The following is a 17,027-nucleotide window of genomic DNA, read 5'->3' as shown; positions in this document are numbered from 1 at the left end:
TGGACAGATGTGAATCATAACCTTGTTTACAGTAGGAAAAGGCTGAAAACTACCCAAGTAACCATGGATAGGGGATTACATATAAATGAAGGTATATCAATGCAGTCAATATAACAAATGTAGAATTACAAACTGACATGGAAACATACTCGTGACATATTATTGAACAAAAGGACAAGTTAAAATAGTAATATACAATGTCACTTTTGGTGTAAAATACACACATATATAACTTCTATACACATTTATATGTGCACAAAAAAAAAGTATATGTTCCAAAATCTTCCCAGGACATGGGATTAAAAAGTTTTAATTCTCTCTTCTAATGTTTTAATAATAAACATGCCTGTATTTTGAAATCATGAAGAAAACAAAAATTAAAACACTAATCTTTGAAAGAAAAAGATACAATTAAAAAAGGCACAAAAATAATATTTTTACTTCCCATCAATTTTTCTATCAGATTTCTAACCTTCCCCCCCCCCCCACCTCCCATCATTTACTCTATCCCAAGGTAGAAGTGACTTAAATGAAAGGTTATTTTGGAAAGAATAAAGTAGACATAATTGGCTTTGTCCTTTTTCCTCTTTGGGAACCAGCCAGTAAGTGGAGGGGCTGGGCCAATCCAGTACTACCTATGCTGGGGCCCAGTTAGCAGGCATACAACAATGCCACTTGCACCTTAAATCTTCCTTACTAAAAAGTTTTTATACCTGTCACTCCCTCTCTATGCACACCTCCAGCCTGATTTGCTCAGGAGGCCCACAAGCTGAGTGATATTTTCAAGAGGAAAACCTTTGCCTCATTTTTAACTGTTTGACAAAAGTCAGTTACTTAAGACATAAAGTGAAATGGGAACAGAATCCAAGTCTTCTGGCCCAAAATAAAATATTCTTTAGTTTCCTAACTTCAACACTTTAAGTCATTTTCTAAGAATTAAGTACAATTTCACTAATCTTTTTTAAAAGTCTAATGTTTATCATTCCATCCTTCAAAACTATGTTACTATTTCATCTCAAATAATTTTTCCCATCAAAAAAATCAATAATCCCTTTCTGAAACCAAATACATCTCCTACTTTTTGAGTTACAGAAGCAGGACTCAAAAACACTTAAGTCTAAGAATTCCCACAAAATATCGTAAAATTCTTCTCAAAATTTCAGAATTTAATAAAGAACCCCAAAACTCTATGTGGTACTTAAATTTTACTCTGGGCAAGGAGGCCCCTGGGAATAGAATGCCGTTAGCAAAACTTCAAATTTAGAGAATGAATTAAAAAAATAAATGTATGATGTTACCCAAATCGTCCCACTTGCACAAAATCTAGCCCCAAAAGAACATTAAGGTATATCCACAGCTTGATTTATAGATGAAAAGCACCTTAGGACAAAAAGGTGTAAATTTTCTAGTAGGCATTTTAATAATTGGGTGGAAATTCAGTATAGAGTTGTTACATAGATCTAGGATGGGGGTGAAATTAATTTCCAAATATAAGGATAAACAAGTTAATTACTCACTGATAACATTTAAAAAAGTAGATACTTTGTCACTATCTGTGGATGGCTATCATTCAATTATTAGACTAAAATCCAGTGAGTTTTGCGTCTAGTTTAATAGGGCACAACCTGAGGGCAAAGCAGCTCCTGATTTTTGTAAAACAAAAACAAAAAACCCAGCCAATCCAAAACATGTAACGGAGTCAAACTGCACCGTAAACAATACAATTTGACTCCATTACAGCCATGTGGGGTAGTGAGAAAATCACACGTGTACTATCGCGCCATGCACCCTTTCCTTTTTCGGCAAACCTAATGGTGGAGATGGGGACAGAGATCCAACATAAAAGAAACTCTATTATGTTTCTACTTATTTTAATTTATGTATGTAAATGGTGATGCATATAGATTGGAAAAGTAATAAATAATAGGAATGATCAAACATTACACTGTTTCAAAGAAAAAAATTAATACTTACTTCCACTGGCAAACCCACTAGTGGCTGTTGCCTGCATCACCTCTCTTCTGTAATCCCTATCTTTTGGGAAGCTATTAACTGCCATCTTGTTTGCTTCTTTTTGTCTCTGTTCTCTACAAATAAAAAAGAAACAAACCCATAAAAATTACATGAAGGGCATGAGTCTCCACAATTTCTATTCCAGCACTATGGAATATGAATACACACACACACACACACACAGTAACAGCTCTGGCCAAACGCATACATATGGAAAATAAAAAGAACTGAACGTGGTCATAATATAACTGGTATGGGAGATAAGATGTCACGAACAGAATACTAATGTTTCTCACCCATGGCAAAACTCTGCCAATTATTTATACCACTAACACCACAACCCAAACTCTATAATATTAATTCCACATATTTGAAAGAAACATCTTATTGTCCTATAAAAATTATAAAGACTTCTATTACGAATTGTAAAAAGATGCATAAGGACAGATTAATAATATAAGTATTTTATTAAATATACTGACTGTTCACAAGGCCCTTGTGGACAGTTGTCTATCTTTCCGAGGTATTTTTTTTTTTTTTTAAGACAAATTACAGAAAGCAGACGATGGGTCAACCACTGCCATTAAAAAGGGCAGTGATGGGTATTCACTATAAAAAACAAAACAAGAATATTTAAATACTATGTTAACCTATACAATCAAGATAGAGAAATATTGTTCAATTAGATTAAAAGCAAATACCTTTCAAGCCACTCTTTTGGTTTTTCCCATTGTGAAACTTCTGTTCGACAATTGTAGTAGTATTTTTTCCCAGAAGAGCTAATATGCTCAGACCAGTCATCTGCAGAATCATAAGGCTTAAAAATACATTTTTAAAAATTAGAAAATGTTAACACTACTTAATCACTTGATATGAAATATCAAGAATATCAATGGTTTTCAAAGCACACATATGGGCAAAGATCTGAGATGAAGGTACCCTGATCTAGAATGAAATCATCTCCATATGTACTTTAGAAGACCATCTATGAAAGCCTTGAAAGATAACACAAAACGTTATAAAGATAAAAATCAAACAGGTTAATAAATATTAGTTTATTAGACACAGGAATAAAAATGCGAAATTAACATCTTTACTTAAGAAAGCATTACAAAAGCTCACTATTATCATCATTTTAATTGCTGAAATCTAGTAACACAGGGGCAGGGAACCCACTCTCAACTGACTGATATAATGGCATGAGATCATCTTCTAAATTCTCTAAGGCACAACAGTTATCCTACATAGTACAACAGAGAACAAGCTGCCTGTATTTACTGTTACTTAGTGAAAAAAGGCACCACAACATTTAAAATTGTAAACAGAAAGCTAATTAAAAGCTAGGAATCTATTTCACCTTCAAAAATCTATGAGATAGGTCAAGTACATTATATTAACTAAAACCTCGCCTCATGTAATACACAGGATCAGCAGTATCACTCATTTTCCCATAACTAAAACTGGTCTTTCAAAAATTCTCAGATAAAGTCTCTTGCAAATATTTTTATAGGCAATGCTATATCATGATGAAATTAGAAAATCTGAAAGCTCCAGTTTTCACAAAACTGATCTCAAAATCAGGAATGTTTAAGTGCCTGCACTGACTCCAGAAAATCTGATAGAATCTCAAGTATTCTAGTTGAATTCCTTATTTTTTTCAAAGGAGCTTGAGTTTAAATGAAAAGATTTTATTGTAAAATAAAATATAGTAATTTATTACATTTTTTCAAACAGCTAGAAGAGAGGATTTTGAAATGTTCCCAACACAAAGAAATGATAAATGTTTGAGGTGATAGATATGCTAATTACTCTATTCAACAATATACATTGTATGTATTGAAACATCACTCTGTACTCCATAAATATATATAACTGTGTGTCCATTAAAACATAAAAAATATTATTTAAAAAAGATTAAACTAAACCACTTCAAGAAAATAAAATAAAATGAAGTAACATAATACTGTATTATGGTAGCCTAATCCTTCTGGGTTCAGCACAATGTAGAGTGACACAACTTTCAGGCTTGAGGAAATGAAGTCTTCCTGCCTTGCCCTCACCCAGCTTTAATTTTATCAATTAGGAAACAAGCTAAGAGAACTTACAAGTTTTCCATGGGTCACAAAACTAGTTTCATAAGAAAGGACCAAAATACTGGTTTCCAAATGCCTATTATTTCCACGATATCAATACCAATTTTGGCAATGCCCTAATAATTTCTAGAGCTTTTGGAGAAACAATGCATACGCCACTATGTTTATACTCTTCAGGTTTACAGCACAAAATGATGAGGGTAAGTAAAAAGATACTCCTGGCCGGGCGCGGTGGCTCACGCCTGTAATCCTAGCACTCTGGGAGGCCGAGGTGGTGGATCGCTCGAGGTCAGGAGTTCAAGACCAGCCTGAGCAAGAGCGAGACCCTGTCTCTACTAAAAATAGAAAGACATTATATGAACAACTAAAAATCTATATAGAAAAAATTAGCCGGGCATAGTGGCGCATGCCTGTAGTCCCAGCTACTCGGGAGGCTGAGGCAGTAGGATCGCTTAAGCCGAGGAGTCTGAGGTTGCTGTGAGCTAAGCTGACGCCACGGCACTCACCCTAGCCTGGGCAACAAAGTGAGACTCTGTCTCAACAAAAAAAAAAAAAAAAAAAAAAGATACTCCTGTGCTTCCAAACCTCTAAAAGCAGTGGAGAATTAAGTCCCAATCCCTCTAGCTTCCAGAATTAAGCTACAATCAAACTTTAGGAACTCAATCACGAAAGGCCAAAAACAAAGTTCTCCATCACCTACCCCTCCCTATACCTAAATTATTGTGCAAAATGATCCCTTCTATGGATGTTATCCAGAAGACTTGGTTTGCCTGCCAAGTAGATATAGGAATCAATAAATTGATTGGAGAGGTACTAATAGAATAAGACTCGAGACTAGCAGACAGAGGACACTGGAATAGGTCGGTATGGTCTAGACCAGTGCTCTTCAACAAAGTGATGGTTTGCCAATCCATCCCGGAGGAGATAAAGAGTTTGCATTAAAATATATAAATTTAAGACTGGAATGGTGGCTCACACCTGTAATCCCAGCACTTTGGGAAGCTTATGCAGGAGGATCACGTGAGGCCAGGAGCTGGAGGTTGCAGTGAGCTATGATCTCGCCACTGCACTCCAGCCTCATGACAGAGCAACCTCATCTCAAAAAGAAAAAAGAAAAAGGAAAGAAAGATAAATTCAGCTGAACTAAAAACATTGTTTTTAAATGACAGTTAATTTACATTATGGTACAACCTCCGGGACAGTTGAAAGTTCACAGACAGAACCCTGAAGACGTTCTGGTCTACCACACTAACTGATTTTTGCCTATCAAATCCTAGGTTCGTGCAAGCTAGTATCTTACACTTAAAGTATGTTCCCGGGTCAGCATTACAATCACATACTACTGACTTCACCTTACCTTCTCCACCCTACTTCCATCCTCAAACGATTAAAGGGAAAAAATTCCTTCAAGTTATAGGGTAATTTTTTAAATGCTGATGTGCAACAGCAGGTATCAAATTTCTGGATTTTACAAAACTACCTAAAATTGAGCACTAAACTTACAATGCCTGCAAAGATTTCAACTTTTTTAAATTAGGCTTGAGATGGTTGCCAACCTATGCTCTAAAACAGTTCTCCAAATGTTATCCAGGAAACTTTGGGAAACACTGAGATCCTTTCACAAGATCAAAACTATTTTCATAATACTATTGTGATGATTTTGTCCTTCTTCTTCTTTTTCTTTTTTTTTTTTTTTTTTGGACACAGAGTCTTACGCTCTGTCACCTGGGCTAGAGTGCAGTAGCATCATCATAGCTCACTGCAACCTCCAACTCCTGGGCTCAAGTGAACCTCCTGCCTCAGTCTTCCAAGCAGCTGGGACTAGAGGCGTGTACCACCACACTCAGCTAATTTTTGTATTTTTTGTAGAGATGGGGTCTCACTCTTGCTCAGCCTGGTCTCAAACTCCTGAGCTCAAGTGATCCTCCCGCCTCGGCCTTGCCCAGTGCTGGATTATAGGAATCAGCCACTGAGCCCAGCCCAGCCTTTCTTCCTTATTCTACAACTGGCACACAGTGTAGTTTACCCAGAGACTAAACAAGGTATCTGGTATCATAAAAGATTGAATGCAAAAGCAGATACGAAATTTTAAGTGCCATCTACTAAGTCAGGCATTAAAAAGATGTTCAATGTCAATTTTTTGTTTTAGAAAATAGTTAACTTTTCATAAAAATATGTTACATGTTAACATGTAATGGGTTAATTGGTATTTTAAATAAACTATTTTATTTCTCATTTTAAATTTTTAATGTGGAAAGTATCAGTGAGACTTAAACTTAAAAGCTCCAAAATATGCAGAGGATACTTAGCTAATAAGAACTGGAATATGAATGCAAACTCATAATACTGAATTTAAACACTTCCCAGCAAATTAAAATTGACATAGAATACTTAGAAAGGTAGAGCTTAATTACAGTGTCTTTAAACAAGAATAAATAATTTTTTTCTAAATAAAGAAATCCAGAACCCTTTTTTAAAAAAAATCAAATATATACAACTAATCTACAACACTCTAGGTGTCTGTAAGTTCCATCATGATTTTTATGAGGAAGGAGGCATTCAGCAAGTTTTTTTTAATATTTACCACAAGGCAGGCTCTGTGCTAAACCCATTACAATAAATGTTTGTCACTGGACTTAGCAAGGAACTACACTGCATATTAACATCTTGATCTAATACTGGGGGGAAAAAAAAAGACAATTTCAACTTGACTTTCAATAGTTTCAATAATAATAAAAAAAAATCACCCACATAGCCAAATGTCTGTGTAGATAACTCTAAATAACATTGTTACTGATTTTTAAAAGCAGATTTAAAACTTAAAATCCTCAAAGAGGAAAAACAATTTTTTTAAGCTATTGCATATTTTCACCTGAATTAAAATGATGTGTTAACCTGAGTAACCTAGTATTTCTAGTCATTTATTCTTTCATTATGAAACAGTGGAGGAAAGGTAATTTTATGTTTTACTAATCACTCAAAAACTTCCATTAGAAGTGACTTTTAAGACAAAAGAAATTGTCAGTTTACAAGTAACTTTCAGAAATGTTCAAAAGCCCATTTCTCAGGTAAGATTAAATTTACAGTTTGTAAATGCTATTTGTGTCATACCTGCTGGGTACATTAAAATGCAGAAGCTCATACTTTGAGGTTAATTATGTACCTACAGTTGAAATCTACAGAAAGGGGAACTTGATTCCAAAGAAAACACGTAACATTTCATCTATCCTGGCAACGGTCTTTCAGCTTCCACTCACCTAATTAAATTCCCTGACAACCTTATGATTTGAATTTTTCAAGCTTATCTGATGCCCATTATTTTATTCTTTCCGATTTCTCTAGGTAAAACCCATTTCTTGAAAATGCAAATAACCAAAATTTGTTTTCCCTGAATTTTTTTTAATAACACTGAAACAATGTCTACATGGGCTGCCAATGTCCTAAAAACAGACAAATAGCAAATCTAAATTGTCAATGATAACTTGAACTTTAGATTAGTGTTACTTTGTAAATAGGCTGTTTTTCCCACAACAATAGGAAGATTCATTCTAAAATCCTGAATATACATCTCATAGAAAAATGACTCATCACAAGTAGTTTGATAGCACCAGTGCAGGTTTATCAAACTGTTTTCTCAGCCTCAACCACACTCTTTCTTATCTGGGATGCTAGGGCTGGGGCAATGCCAACTGCCCTCCGTGTAGCCAGCTGGCTTTCTGTTAGAAGCACTTCACTAACTTGGTGAACACTTCACTCTAACTTAGTGAGCTTCAGTCAGACCACTGACTGAAAGGCAGGAGGAAGGAGAAACCCAGCAGCCACAGCTGTTTGCAGGGTCTAGCTCTCCACCACCCCACCAGCCGAACTAGCTTCACCAGACCCTCAGGACTACCACCTCTGTGGAGCTCCTCCTCTAAGCTATTAGGTTCTGATAACCCCAATTTCTTCCTGTTGTTCCATAGCCCAAAATGGTGATTACTATATCAGGAATCTCAGGGTTCCTTCTTCGTGTTTTCTTTCAGTCCTCAATATGTGAACTATCTACTTACCTAACACCCCATATATTAAATTCTGTGTTAAAATAATTAATATGCTTTCTGTTTTCCTAAATGAACCCTAACTCAATACTCAAAACTATCCTAAATCTAGTTTTATCCAAATATTATTATTAAAGTCCCAATTTTCTACAGAAATGTAGTATCCACACTGCTTCAACAACAGACAAAATAAAGCTTGAAGGTTTTTATATGCCAAGGCATGATGATCATCCAAATATCCAAGGCAGAATCTGTTGGCTTCAACCTATGCTGATGGCTTTCTAATTGTTCTTTCTTTCCTATAACGTATTTTCAAACTGTTACCTGAGATAATTTTTTAAATTGCAAATATGATGTACTTTACTGATTATATGCTTCAATATATAATTATTTCTCATTTGGTCCCTACTTAATCTCTGTAATGTTAGCTCTTGTCATTTTTCTACACTAAAAAAATCCTTGCAGTTCTTTAAATACGCTATGCTATTTCACACTTCTACATCTTTGTTAGTTCTATTCCTCTGAATCTATGCAAAGTCCAGACCTCTTCAACTGGCTAAAGTTATATATAATCTGTTGGCAAGCATTACTTATACTTACTTTAATATATTTCTTTTCTGTCTACACCAGAAAGTTCCTTTAAGATGAGCCACATTATCTTAGTTCTATATATAAATACAAGCTAGAGTATGCCTGGTAAATTGAAACCTTATTAACTTTTTTCTGAATAACTTCTCAATTGCATTTGAATCTGTGACTTAAAAATTCAAAATAAGTAATAGTTACTTCATTAACCTAAACTTTGGAAAATACTTAAAATCCCTCACTGGGTTTCATGCTCTTGAGGACCGAGACCTTTAGATTCTTAGCGTCCAAAAGAGTGTATACAGTAGATATTCAAATATATGCTTATAAGAACTTTATATTTTATGAAAAGAAACCAAGCTTAAGTTAAACAACTTTACAGAAGTTTCAGCCTAAGTTCTTTATATCCCACGTATCACAAAGGTTAAGATTTTGCTTTGTACAGGAACACTGAAGAAATAATACCAAAATGGTGTCTTCGAACTATGCTGTTTCACTAATAAGCTTGGCTCATTAGGCTGAAATAGGATTATTATAGTATTAAATAAATACAGTCAGAAAAGGTCAACTGTGATTCAAACATTTTAAAACAATAAAAGACATTAGATTTAATGAGACTTGCCAAGGGATTTTTTTGATATTTGCAATAAATTCCCAAAAAAAACCAAATTGGGCATGTTTGTAATACTTACTGCATCTGAAGTTTTGCCTGGATTATTGCTTGGATTAGAAGAATGTGAATTTGAACTATGAAGAGCACTGTGGTTGTGTGAATTTTCTTGTGGAGAGTAACTGGTCCCTTAAAAAATAAAGAACAAAGTAAATTATATATTTCATGTTCAATCTAAACTGATTTCTATCATACTAAAGATCACTGTATATCCCTAAATCGACATTTTACATAAGCATCAGGAATATATATATTCATACTTTTTATAATATATGAAGTATCTGTGAACCTACTATAGACGTGGCTTAAATATACTACATAGTTGATATCCCAATATGCTATGGAACAATTTATAATTTATAGTTTATAATTAGTTAAAATATAGTTTATAATTAAATGAATGAAATAGATTTCATTCCTAGCAACTTCTGGTGTTTTTTATAAAGACAAGTTTTATTGGGGAAAAACAGAAGCACAATGTACACACAGAAAAAGGCACAAGAGCTCAAATGTTATAGAACTAAAAGTCACTACTGTATGTTTTTGCAATTATATTTCTATGTCTTAGCTCCTTCCTACTTGCTTTCTAATAGTCTTGCCAATTTTCAAGTAAAACAGCATCAAGGTTTTCAAAAACTTAGGTTTCAGGGAAAGGACTTGCTTTCAAGATGGTAAAGATGACCCCGATAGTCTCTTCCTAACTGGACTACCTCTACCTAAAAATTGCTTAAAAGTAACTCGAATCTTATAATACACAAATCTCTAAGACCATGAGTGATGACAGTTTCTCTTTTAAGAAAAGTCAAGGTGTAGAAATCCAGACTTGCAAAAACACTTTGATTAATAATACAAAAAAATCTGCCACAAAAGTGTAATGTTAGTATTTCAATTTTAATCCATGTACTTAGGGGGTTTTCAGCAACAAGGTAACATAATCCAACTTTTTTTTTTTTAATGAGATGGCAATCGTATGGAAGCTACACTATAATGAACAAAAACTGAAAGTGGGGAAAGCAACTGAAATGGTACAGTGGTCCAGGAATTACCAGGCAGAACCAGAGTGGGTAGGAGTATAAGGAGTAAGAATTAAGTACTTCAATCATTAGGAACAACTAAATGGTTAAGAGACAAGGTAAACTGAAACAAACAAGATGATAACTTGGTTTTAGATATCAAAGTGGAAATGGTCAGCAGATATACTAAGAATTCAAAAGAAGGGGAAGAAGTAGATGTGGATTTATTAGAGAAGTCTTTTGTACTAACCATCTAAGGTAGGAAACTAACTTTGCCTTGCATGTATTAGTAGTAAGCAAGCACTAAGAGCTCATGGATGAAATAAGAGAAAAGGCAATGACCAAGATTTAACTTTGGATAAGAGTCTTCTTATAATGGAAACTACAGGAAGATTCAAAGACCCAAGAAGGCTATGTCACTAAAGAAAATAATTACTTAAGTACAGTGGTTACTTAAGGACAACTGCAGGTGGGTACAACAGTGATTTCCCAAGAAGCTTGATGCTTGAGATGTCTGACAGTTTCTTCATCTACTTACCTTGGTATCTAGTTATGTAAACACCCTGAAGCCCTTTTCTAATACAGTAGGCAATAAATAAATCCTTAATAAATGCTGTAAAAATGACCAAGAAGAAATCAGTTAAAAATAAGCTCTGAAAAGTGAGCAGAGCAGACCGGAGACTGCCATCCTTAGAAAGGCCTGTTTACACAACTGGCCTCTCCTTGGGCGTGAAATCTCTAATGAGCTTCCTTGGTAGACAACACTTCACGAGTGTGTCACAGTTTGTTGCTAAAGGAATGAAGTGCATCCTGTGTGACTACTAGCAGAGGACTCTGGAAGCCTGCACCTGGATTCCTCCAGACTTTATCCCGTGTGCCTTTTCTCTTTGCTGATTTTGTACCCTTTCACTGTAGTAAGTCATAGCCGTGATGATGACTACAGGTTGTGTCCTGAGAGTCTTGGAACCTGAGGGTGGTCTTAAAAACCCCAAAACACTCAGTAACAAAGAAAAATACTCTCAAGTTAAAAAAAAAAAAAAAATCTTAGATCTATTGCTGAAATTTCCATTTTCAGACGTAACGCAAAAGATTTTTTTTCTTTCAAAAATCAGGTTGACAGTTAAATACAAGTAAGAAATAGAACTAGCAATCTGAACTACTACAGTACTATATTTATACACTACTCATAGTGTTGAGATTTCCATAGAAATTTCCATAAATATGTCAAAAATAATGGAGGAAAGGCCAATCTTACTGACTGAAATGAACCCCAGAGTAATTCATTAAGACTGGGTTAGATGACTTACTCTGATTTTTGCATACATTCTTGAAAAAAAAAACATAAAGGCCCATGCTTCAATCTATAAAAGTACCACATTAAAGATTATAATACAAGATATGATAGGTAGAGTACTCTATGAACAGAAGGCATATTATTATAAAATGAGGTCTGTTGACCTCTTTTGAGGTTTAAGGTCCAGGAATTGTATTCTACTTTAGCAGTTATTCTTAAAATCAATGAAAACTCAAAATTAATTAAGTTCTTACTGCTAAAGAAATGATTATGTCTTCTCCAATAACATAATAAGCTAAACCAGCCTGAAAGACATTATCAGTTAGCTTTTAGGTCTAGTTCCTGTGTTTTTAGAAGGCATGGCATAATAATCAAATGATTATAAGCATCAAAGCACACTAGCCTAAGATTTCTCTAAAGTAAAGAAAAAACTCAATCAGCTGTTGAGAGGGAACTCATTTTCAGAGACAGGATCTTACTGGATAGGAACCAGATTCCACATTCTATGGAATGGATTTATTGAGACTGCTTAACAAAAATGAAAATTTAAAAAAATGTGAGGAGCAAGATTAAGATATTTTAGTAAAAGAGATTCCAGATTCCAAATCCAAATAAAAGAGGTTTTAGAGAAAGCATGAAGGATGCTCTTAAGAACAGAGGGTAGGGCAGATTTGCCCCTGAATAACATGCCAATAATTAGCCAAACAAAATTCTCTTTTAATAAAGCTAAAAATTATACTACTTACAAAGCATTTTGGGGGGTATTGCATGTGAGCCTTTTAATTTCTCCAGGTAGTCCTTCCCAAAATGAAATAACACCCAAGCAGAAGAGCAGAGTGATTAGGCCCACCCTCCCCAGGGTCAGGAGAATGCTGGTGGCAGTTACGATTTTCCAAAGCCATACCTAAAAGAAGTGCTACACTACAAAATTCCTTTGAAATTTCCTATTTTACCTTAAAATTTCACATGAATTTTTGTGCCTGACCCCATGATGAATTTGCATGTTTCAGGGTAAAAGCAGAATTTTTGTATTTCCCTTATTATAATGCAGAGTCTAAGGATATGAGAAAGAACAAACGATTTCTGGATGGTAACATATCCAAAGAGTAGAGCTATGCAAAAAATTGGAACCCAGAATTTCAATCCCAAATCCAGTGATTATTCAAGGAAGATAATATACATGTTGGTGAAAGATGGTTTCACCAATGTTTGACCCAATGAAGCAATGGAAGCAAAGCTGTTTATACGGTCCAGTGCTCTTTATGTACTCTGTATATTACCAAGAAAAGCTCACTATTTAAAAATTGTATTCCCCAGGAAACACAGTATTAATAAATAAGTGGGCTATTATTGGGTTTAAATGTTACATACTTAAATCAACCTTACAAAATTAAAGTTAGGACTGATAAAGCCAAGTCTTAAAGCGTTCTAAGAAAGGGATAATACTATTGGTAATTACTTTGTTTGGGGGGGGGGCAGGGATAGATAAAGGAGTTTTATGTTTATGCTTGCAACTTGAAGAATTTAAAGAGTGAGTCAAATTCTCCCTTCCAGTGCTTAACCAAAGGCAGATACGAAATGAAGATGTAACAATGTGACTGGATGCTAGCTTCAGACTAGAGTCCAAGGGTCAATACAAGAGAATGACCTTCTCCCTGACAAAATCTTCAATGTTTAAAAGACACAATAATCCCTTCTTAGCCTCTTCTTAAACTTCAGAAGCTATATCTTTAAGGGTAAGCATATACCCTTTAGTCAGAGAGCACTAAGAGAAACAGGCAAAAAAAGGTAGCAAAACACACCTGACTCAGCAAGAAATGGATAAAAGGCAATTAATACAATGCTTTCCCATTTAGAAAAGGGAACTAAGACATTAGAGGAAAATGAGGAGGACACAAAATTCTATATGATCAAATGAGAATGGGAAAGGTAACTAGCTTTCTAAAATCACCTTTGGAAACAGTTTTCCAAACAACAGTTTTCATTCTACTCAGGAGCAAAATATTATGGTATTTATGTCCTTATTCTATTCACTACATGACAACCACTAGAATTCATTACCAGATCTTCAGACTTAGAAGTCTTAGTGTCTTTTACAAAGAAAGGCACTAGGGAAGAAATAGGTATACCTGTATACCAAATGAAAGATTTCAAGGACACCTCCCACCCTATACATTGCTTTCAAACAGACAATAGCAGATAGTAGGTAGGACTAGATAAAGTTCAGCAGTGGATCTCAAATTTTAGTATATTAAAAAATACAGATTTCAAGGTTGACTCTCACAGAGATTCTGATTCACAATATATGGGATGGGACCCCAAGACTTGAATTTTTAGTAAGTACTCCCAAGATGGCTCTGGTGTGGTTAGCACCCAGGCTACACTTCGTGAAAAACTGGTTTACAAAGTCAAATGGTGGAGGATACTCAACAAATCTCCCCTGAAAAGATGGCAATGTTAAAATACAATGGTGATCATATCCTCTTATCGATGACTGAACTCTGTAAGCCTCCTTAGTCTTTTCCAGTGCCTTCCCAAGTATCTTCTTCCTGTTATTCTCTAAATGTTATACTGTCTTCCACTGTCTTTGGCCCTCCTCCCATCACTCCACACCAGAGGCCATAAGCATTTAAAAATAAGGGATTTTGGCCAGGTACGAGGGCTCACGCCTGTAATCCTAGCACTCTGGGAGGCCGAGGGAGAGGATTGCTGGAGCTCAGGATCAGGAGTTCGAGACCAGCCTGAGCAAGAGCGAGACCCTGTCTCTACTAAAAATAGAAAGAAATTAGCCAAACAACTAAAAACAGAAAAAATTAGCCAGGCAAGGCGGCATGGGCCTGTAGTCTCAGCTACGTAGGAGGATCGCTTGAGCCCAGGAGTTTGAGGTTGCTGTGAGCTAGGCTGACACCACCGCACTGTAGCCCGGACAAGAGAATGAGACTCTGTTCCCCCCCCCCAACCCCCAATAAGGGATTTTACCAAGAAAGCCACATATCTGTAATTGGTGTTTCTGCTATAACAAGATAAATGTTTTCCTTGAAAAACCCTGGTATTCTTTAAAATTGCACACTAAAAAGTCTTATGGGAAAAACAAGAGTAGGAACAAACCACTCAAAATTATGCAACTTTATAATCAGAGCACTAAAAAAAACTTGAATAGCACAGGCAAGCATTTCAGCATGGTTATAGATTGCTTCAGGGGACAATAAAAATGCAAAAACATTAGGACAGAAACGCAGCTTGCTGAGACTGAGAACAAGGAGATGGAAGTGAAATTCTGAGTATTGAGGCTACAGTTAAAATGGACACACGAGAAAGTGCAATTTGCCACAGAGAGCCATGCAAGGCTAGGGGAGCAGACTTGAATTTTCTTTAGGAATCTTGCCTGTGCAGCAGCTGGTTGAGGGCTTTTTCCTTTCTATTTGAAGGTTATAACCCTATTCCTGCTATTCTGATTCTCCTTGCCTAGAAAAAAAAATTTCACACATGAACCAACACAACTTCAAGTTTATACTGATGTCATTCTGCAATTTACCAATTTTATAAGCTAACTGGTAGTGAAAAGCAAACCCTGCAGCTAACCAGACTATGTCTCTCAGGGAAAAGGGAAACAGGTCAGGACATGTGTCAACAATGAACTTGCATTTGACAGTCAGCTGTTACTCCCTTTAGATCTGTGCTATCCAATGGTAGCCACTGGCCATACATAGCTATTGAGCACTGAAAACACAGCTAGTCTCAATTGTGATTTGCTGTATGTGTAAAATACACACTGGATTCAAAGACAGTACAAAAAGAATGCAAAATGTCACACTAATATTTTGCATATTGATTACATGAAGAAATATTTTAGATATACTTGTTTAATAGTATATGTAATTAAAAATAATTCTAGATTTTGGTGGCTAATATTTTAAATTGCACACCTGACTCACTGAACAACACTGCTCTAGATGAAGGTACCACTGACACTTAGTAAAGTACATAGGACACTGCTCAAACAACTGTCCAATGACTGAAAAATCTGCTTATAATTAGCAGAGTCTAGAACCTAATTCTGTTTAACACTGTGAGGCCGGGCACAGTGGCTCCCACCTGTAATCCCAACACTTTGGGAGGCTGAGATGAGAGGACAGCTTGAGGCCAGGAGTTTGAGAGCAGTCTGGGCAACATAGTGAGATCCCGTCTCTACAAAAAATAATTTTTTTTTTTTTTTTAAATCAGCACGGCATGGTGGTGCATGCCTGTAGTCCTAGCTACTCAGGAGGCTGAGGCAACAGAATCACTTAAACCCAGGAGTTTGAGGCTGCAGTGAGCTATGATCCAGATTCTGCTCTCCAGCCAGGGTGACAAGAGCAAGACCTATTTCAAAAAACATAAATAAAATAAAAACAAAAGAGTACTGCCATACTTTATCTTAAATGTGTATGGGGAAGCCAAACTATTTGTGGAAATTACATACGTACCACATTATTTGCTTTGGAGCCACCCTATCTCTCCAACTCTTACACGTGTAGGTAGCATATATTATGGGATTCTACACCCACAAAATACAGTCATGCCTCACTTAAACATGGGGATACATTCTGAGAAAGTATGCGATTTTGTTGCTGTGCGATCACAGAGTGTACTTACACGAACCTAGATGGTATGGCCTACTACACACCTAGACTCTAGGGTATGGCCTATTGCTCCTAGGCTACGAATCTATATAGCAGTGTCACTATACTGAATACCGTAAGCAACTCTAACACAATGGTAAGTATTTGTGTATCTGAACAACTCTAAATATAGAAAAGGTACAGTAAAACTATGGTTTTATGAGCTTCTAGGACCACCCTCGTATATGCAGTCCATCCTTGACAGAAACATCATCATGGGGCACGTGACTGCCTTTGAAAAGGGCAGGAGGCACATGCGAAAGAATGAAGTTGACTTGAAACCTTTTCTCACACCTTACGCATAATGAATTCAAAATGAATCACAGACATACATGTAAGAATTAAAACTGTAAGACTCTTTAAAGAAAATACAGGCATAAACCTTCACCAAAACTACAAGTGACAAAATAAAAAATAGATAAACTGGAGTTTGTCAAAATTATAAACTTTTGCGCTTGAAAGGACACCATCAAAAGTGAGAAGACAATCTATAGGATGGGAAAATGTATTTGCAAATCATGTATCTGATAAAAAGACTTATCTAGTTCTACTAGTAAGAACTCTTACAATTCAATCAAAAAGATAATCTAATTAAAATGAACAAAAAAGGTGTGGGCAAACATTTCTCCAAAGTTGACATACATATGGCCAAAAAGCAAAT

At 35.6% G+C, this 17,027-nt stretch overlaps 1 protein-coding gene across 5 annotated transcripts in view; it reads right to left on the bottom strand.

The window, feature by feature from the left end:
- Nucleotides 1–17,027, bottom strand: part of WAC (WW domain containing adaptor with coiled-coil) — a 79,213-nt gene that overhangs the window by 26,129 nt on the left and 36,057 nt on the right. For all 5 annotated transcript variants that reach the window (XM_069458701.1, XM_069458699.1, XM_069458700.1 and 2 more), the window contains exons 4-6: nt 9,421–9,527; nt 2,715–2,830; nt 1,975–2,087 (exon numbers count right to left, since the gene is read on the bottom strand). In XM_069458701.1, the coding sequence (XP_069314802.1) occupies nt 1,975–2,087; nt 2,715–2,830; nt 9,421–9,527 (336 nt within the window). The remainder of the gene's footprint in view (nt 1–1,974; nt 2,088–2,714; nt 2,831–9,420; nt 9,528–17,027) is intronic.

Source organism: Eulemur rufifrons, chromosome 25 (assembly GCF_041146395.1).
Source record: "Eulemur rufifrons isolate Redbay chromosome 25, OSU_ERuf_1, whole genome shotgun sequence".
NCBI lineage: Eukaryota > Metazoa > Chordata > Mammalia > Primates > Lemuridae > Eulemur > Eulemur rufifrons.
The sequence above is the reverse complement of the archived record's forward strand: the minus strand, read 5'-3'. Positions and strand labels throughout refer to the sequence as shown.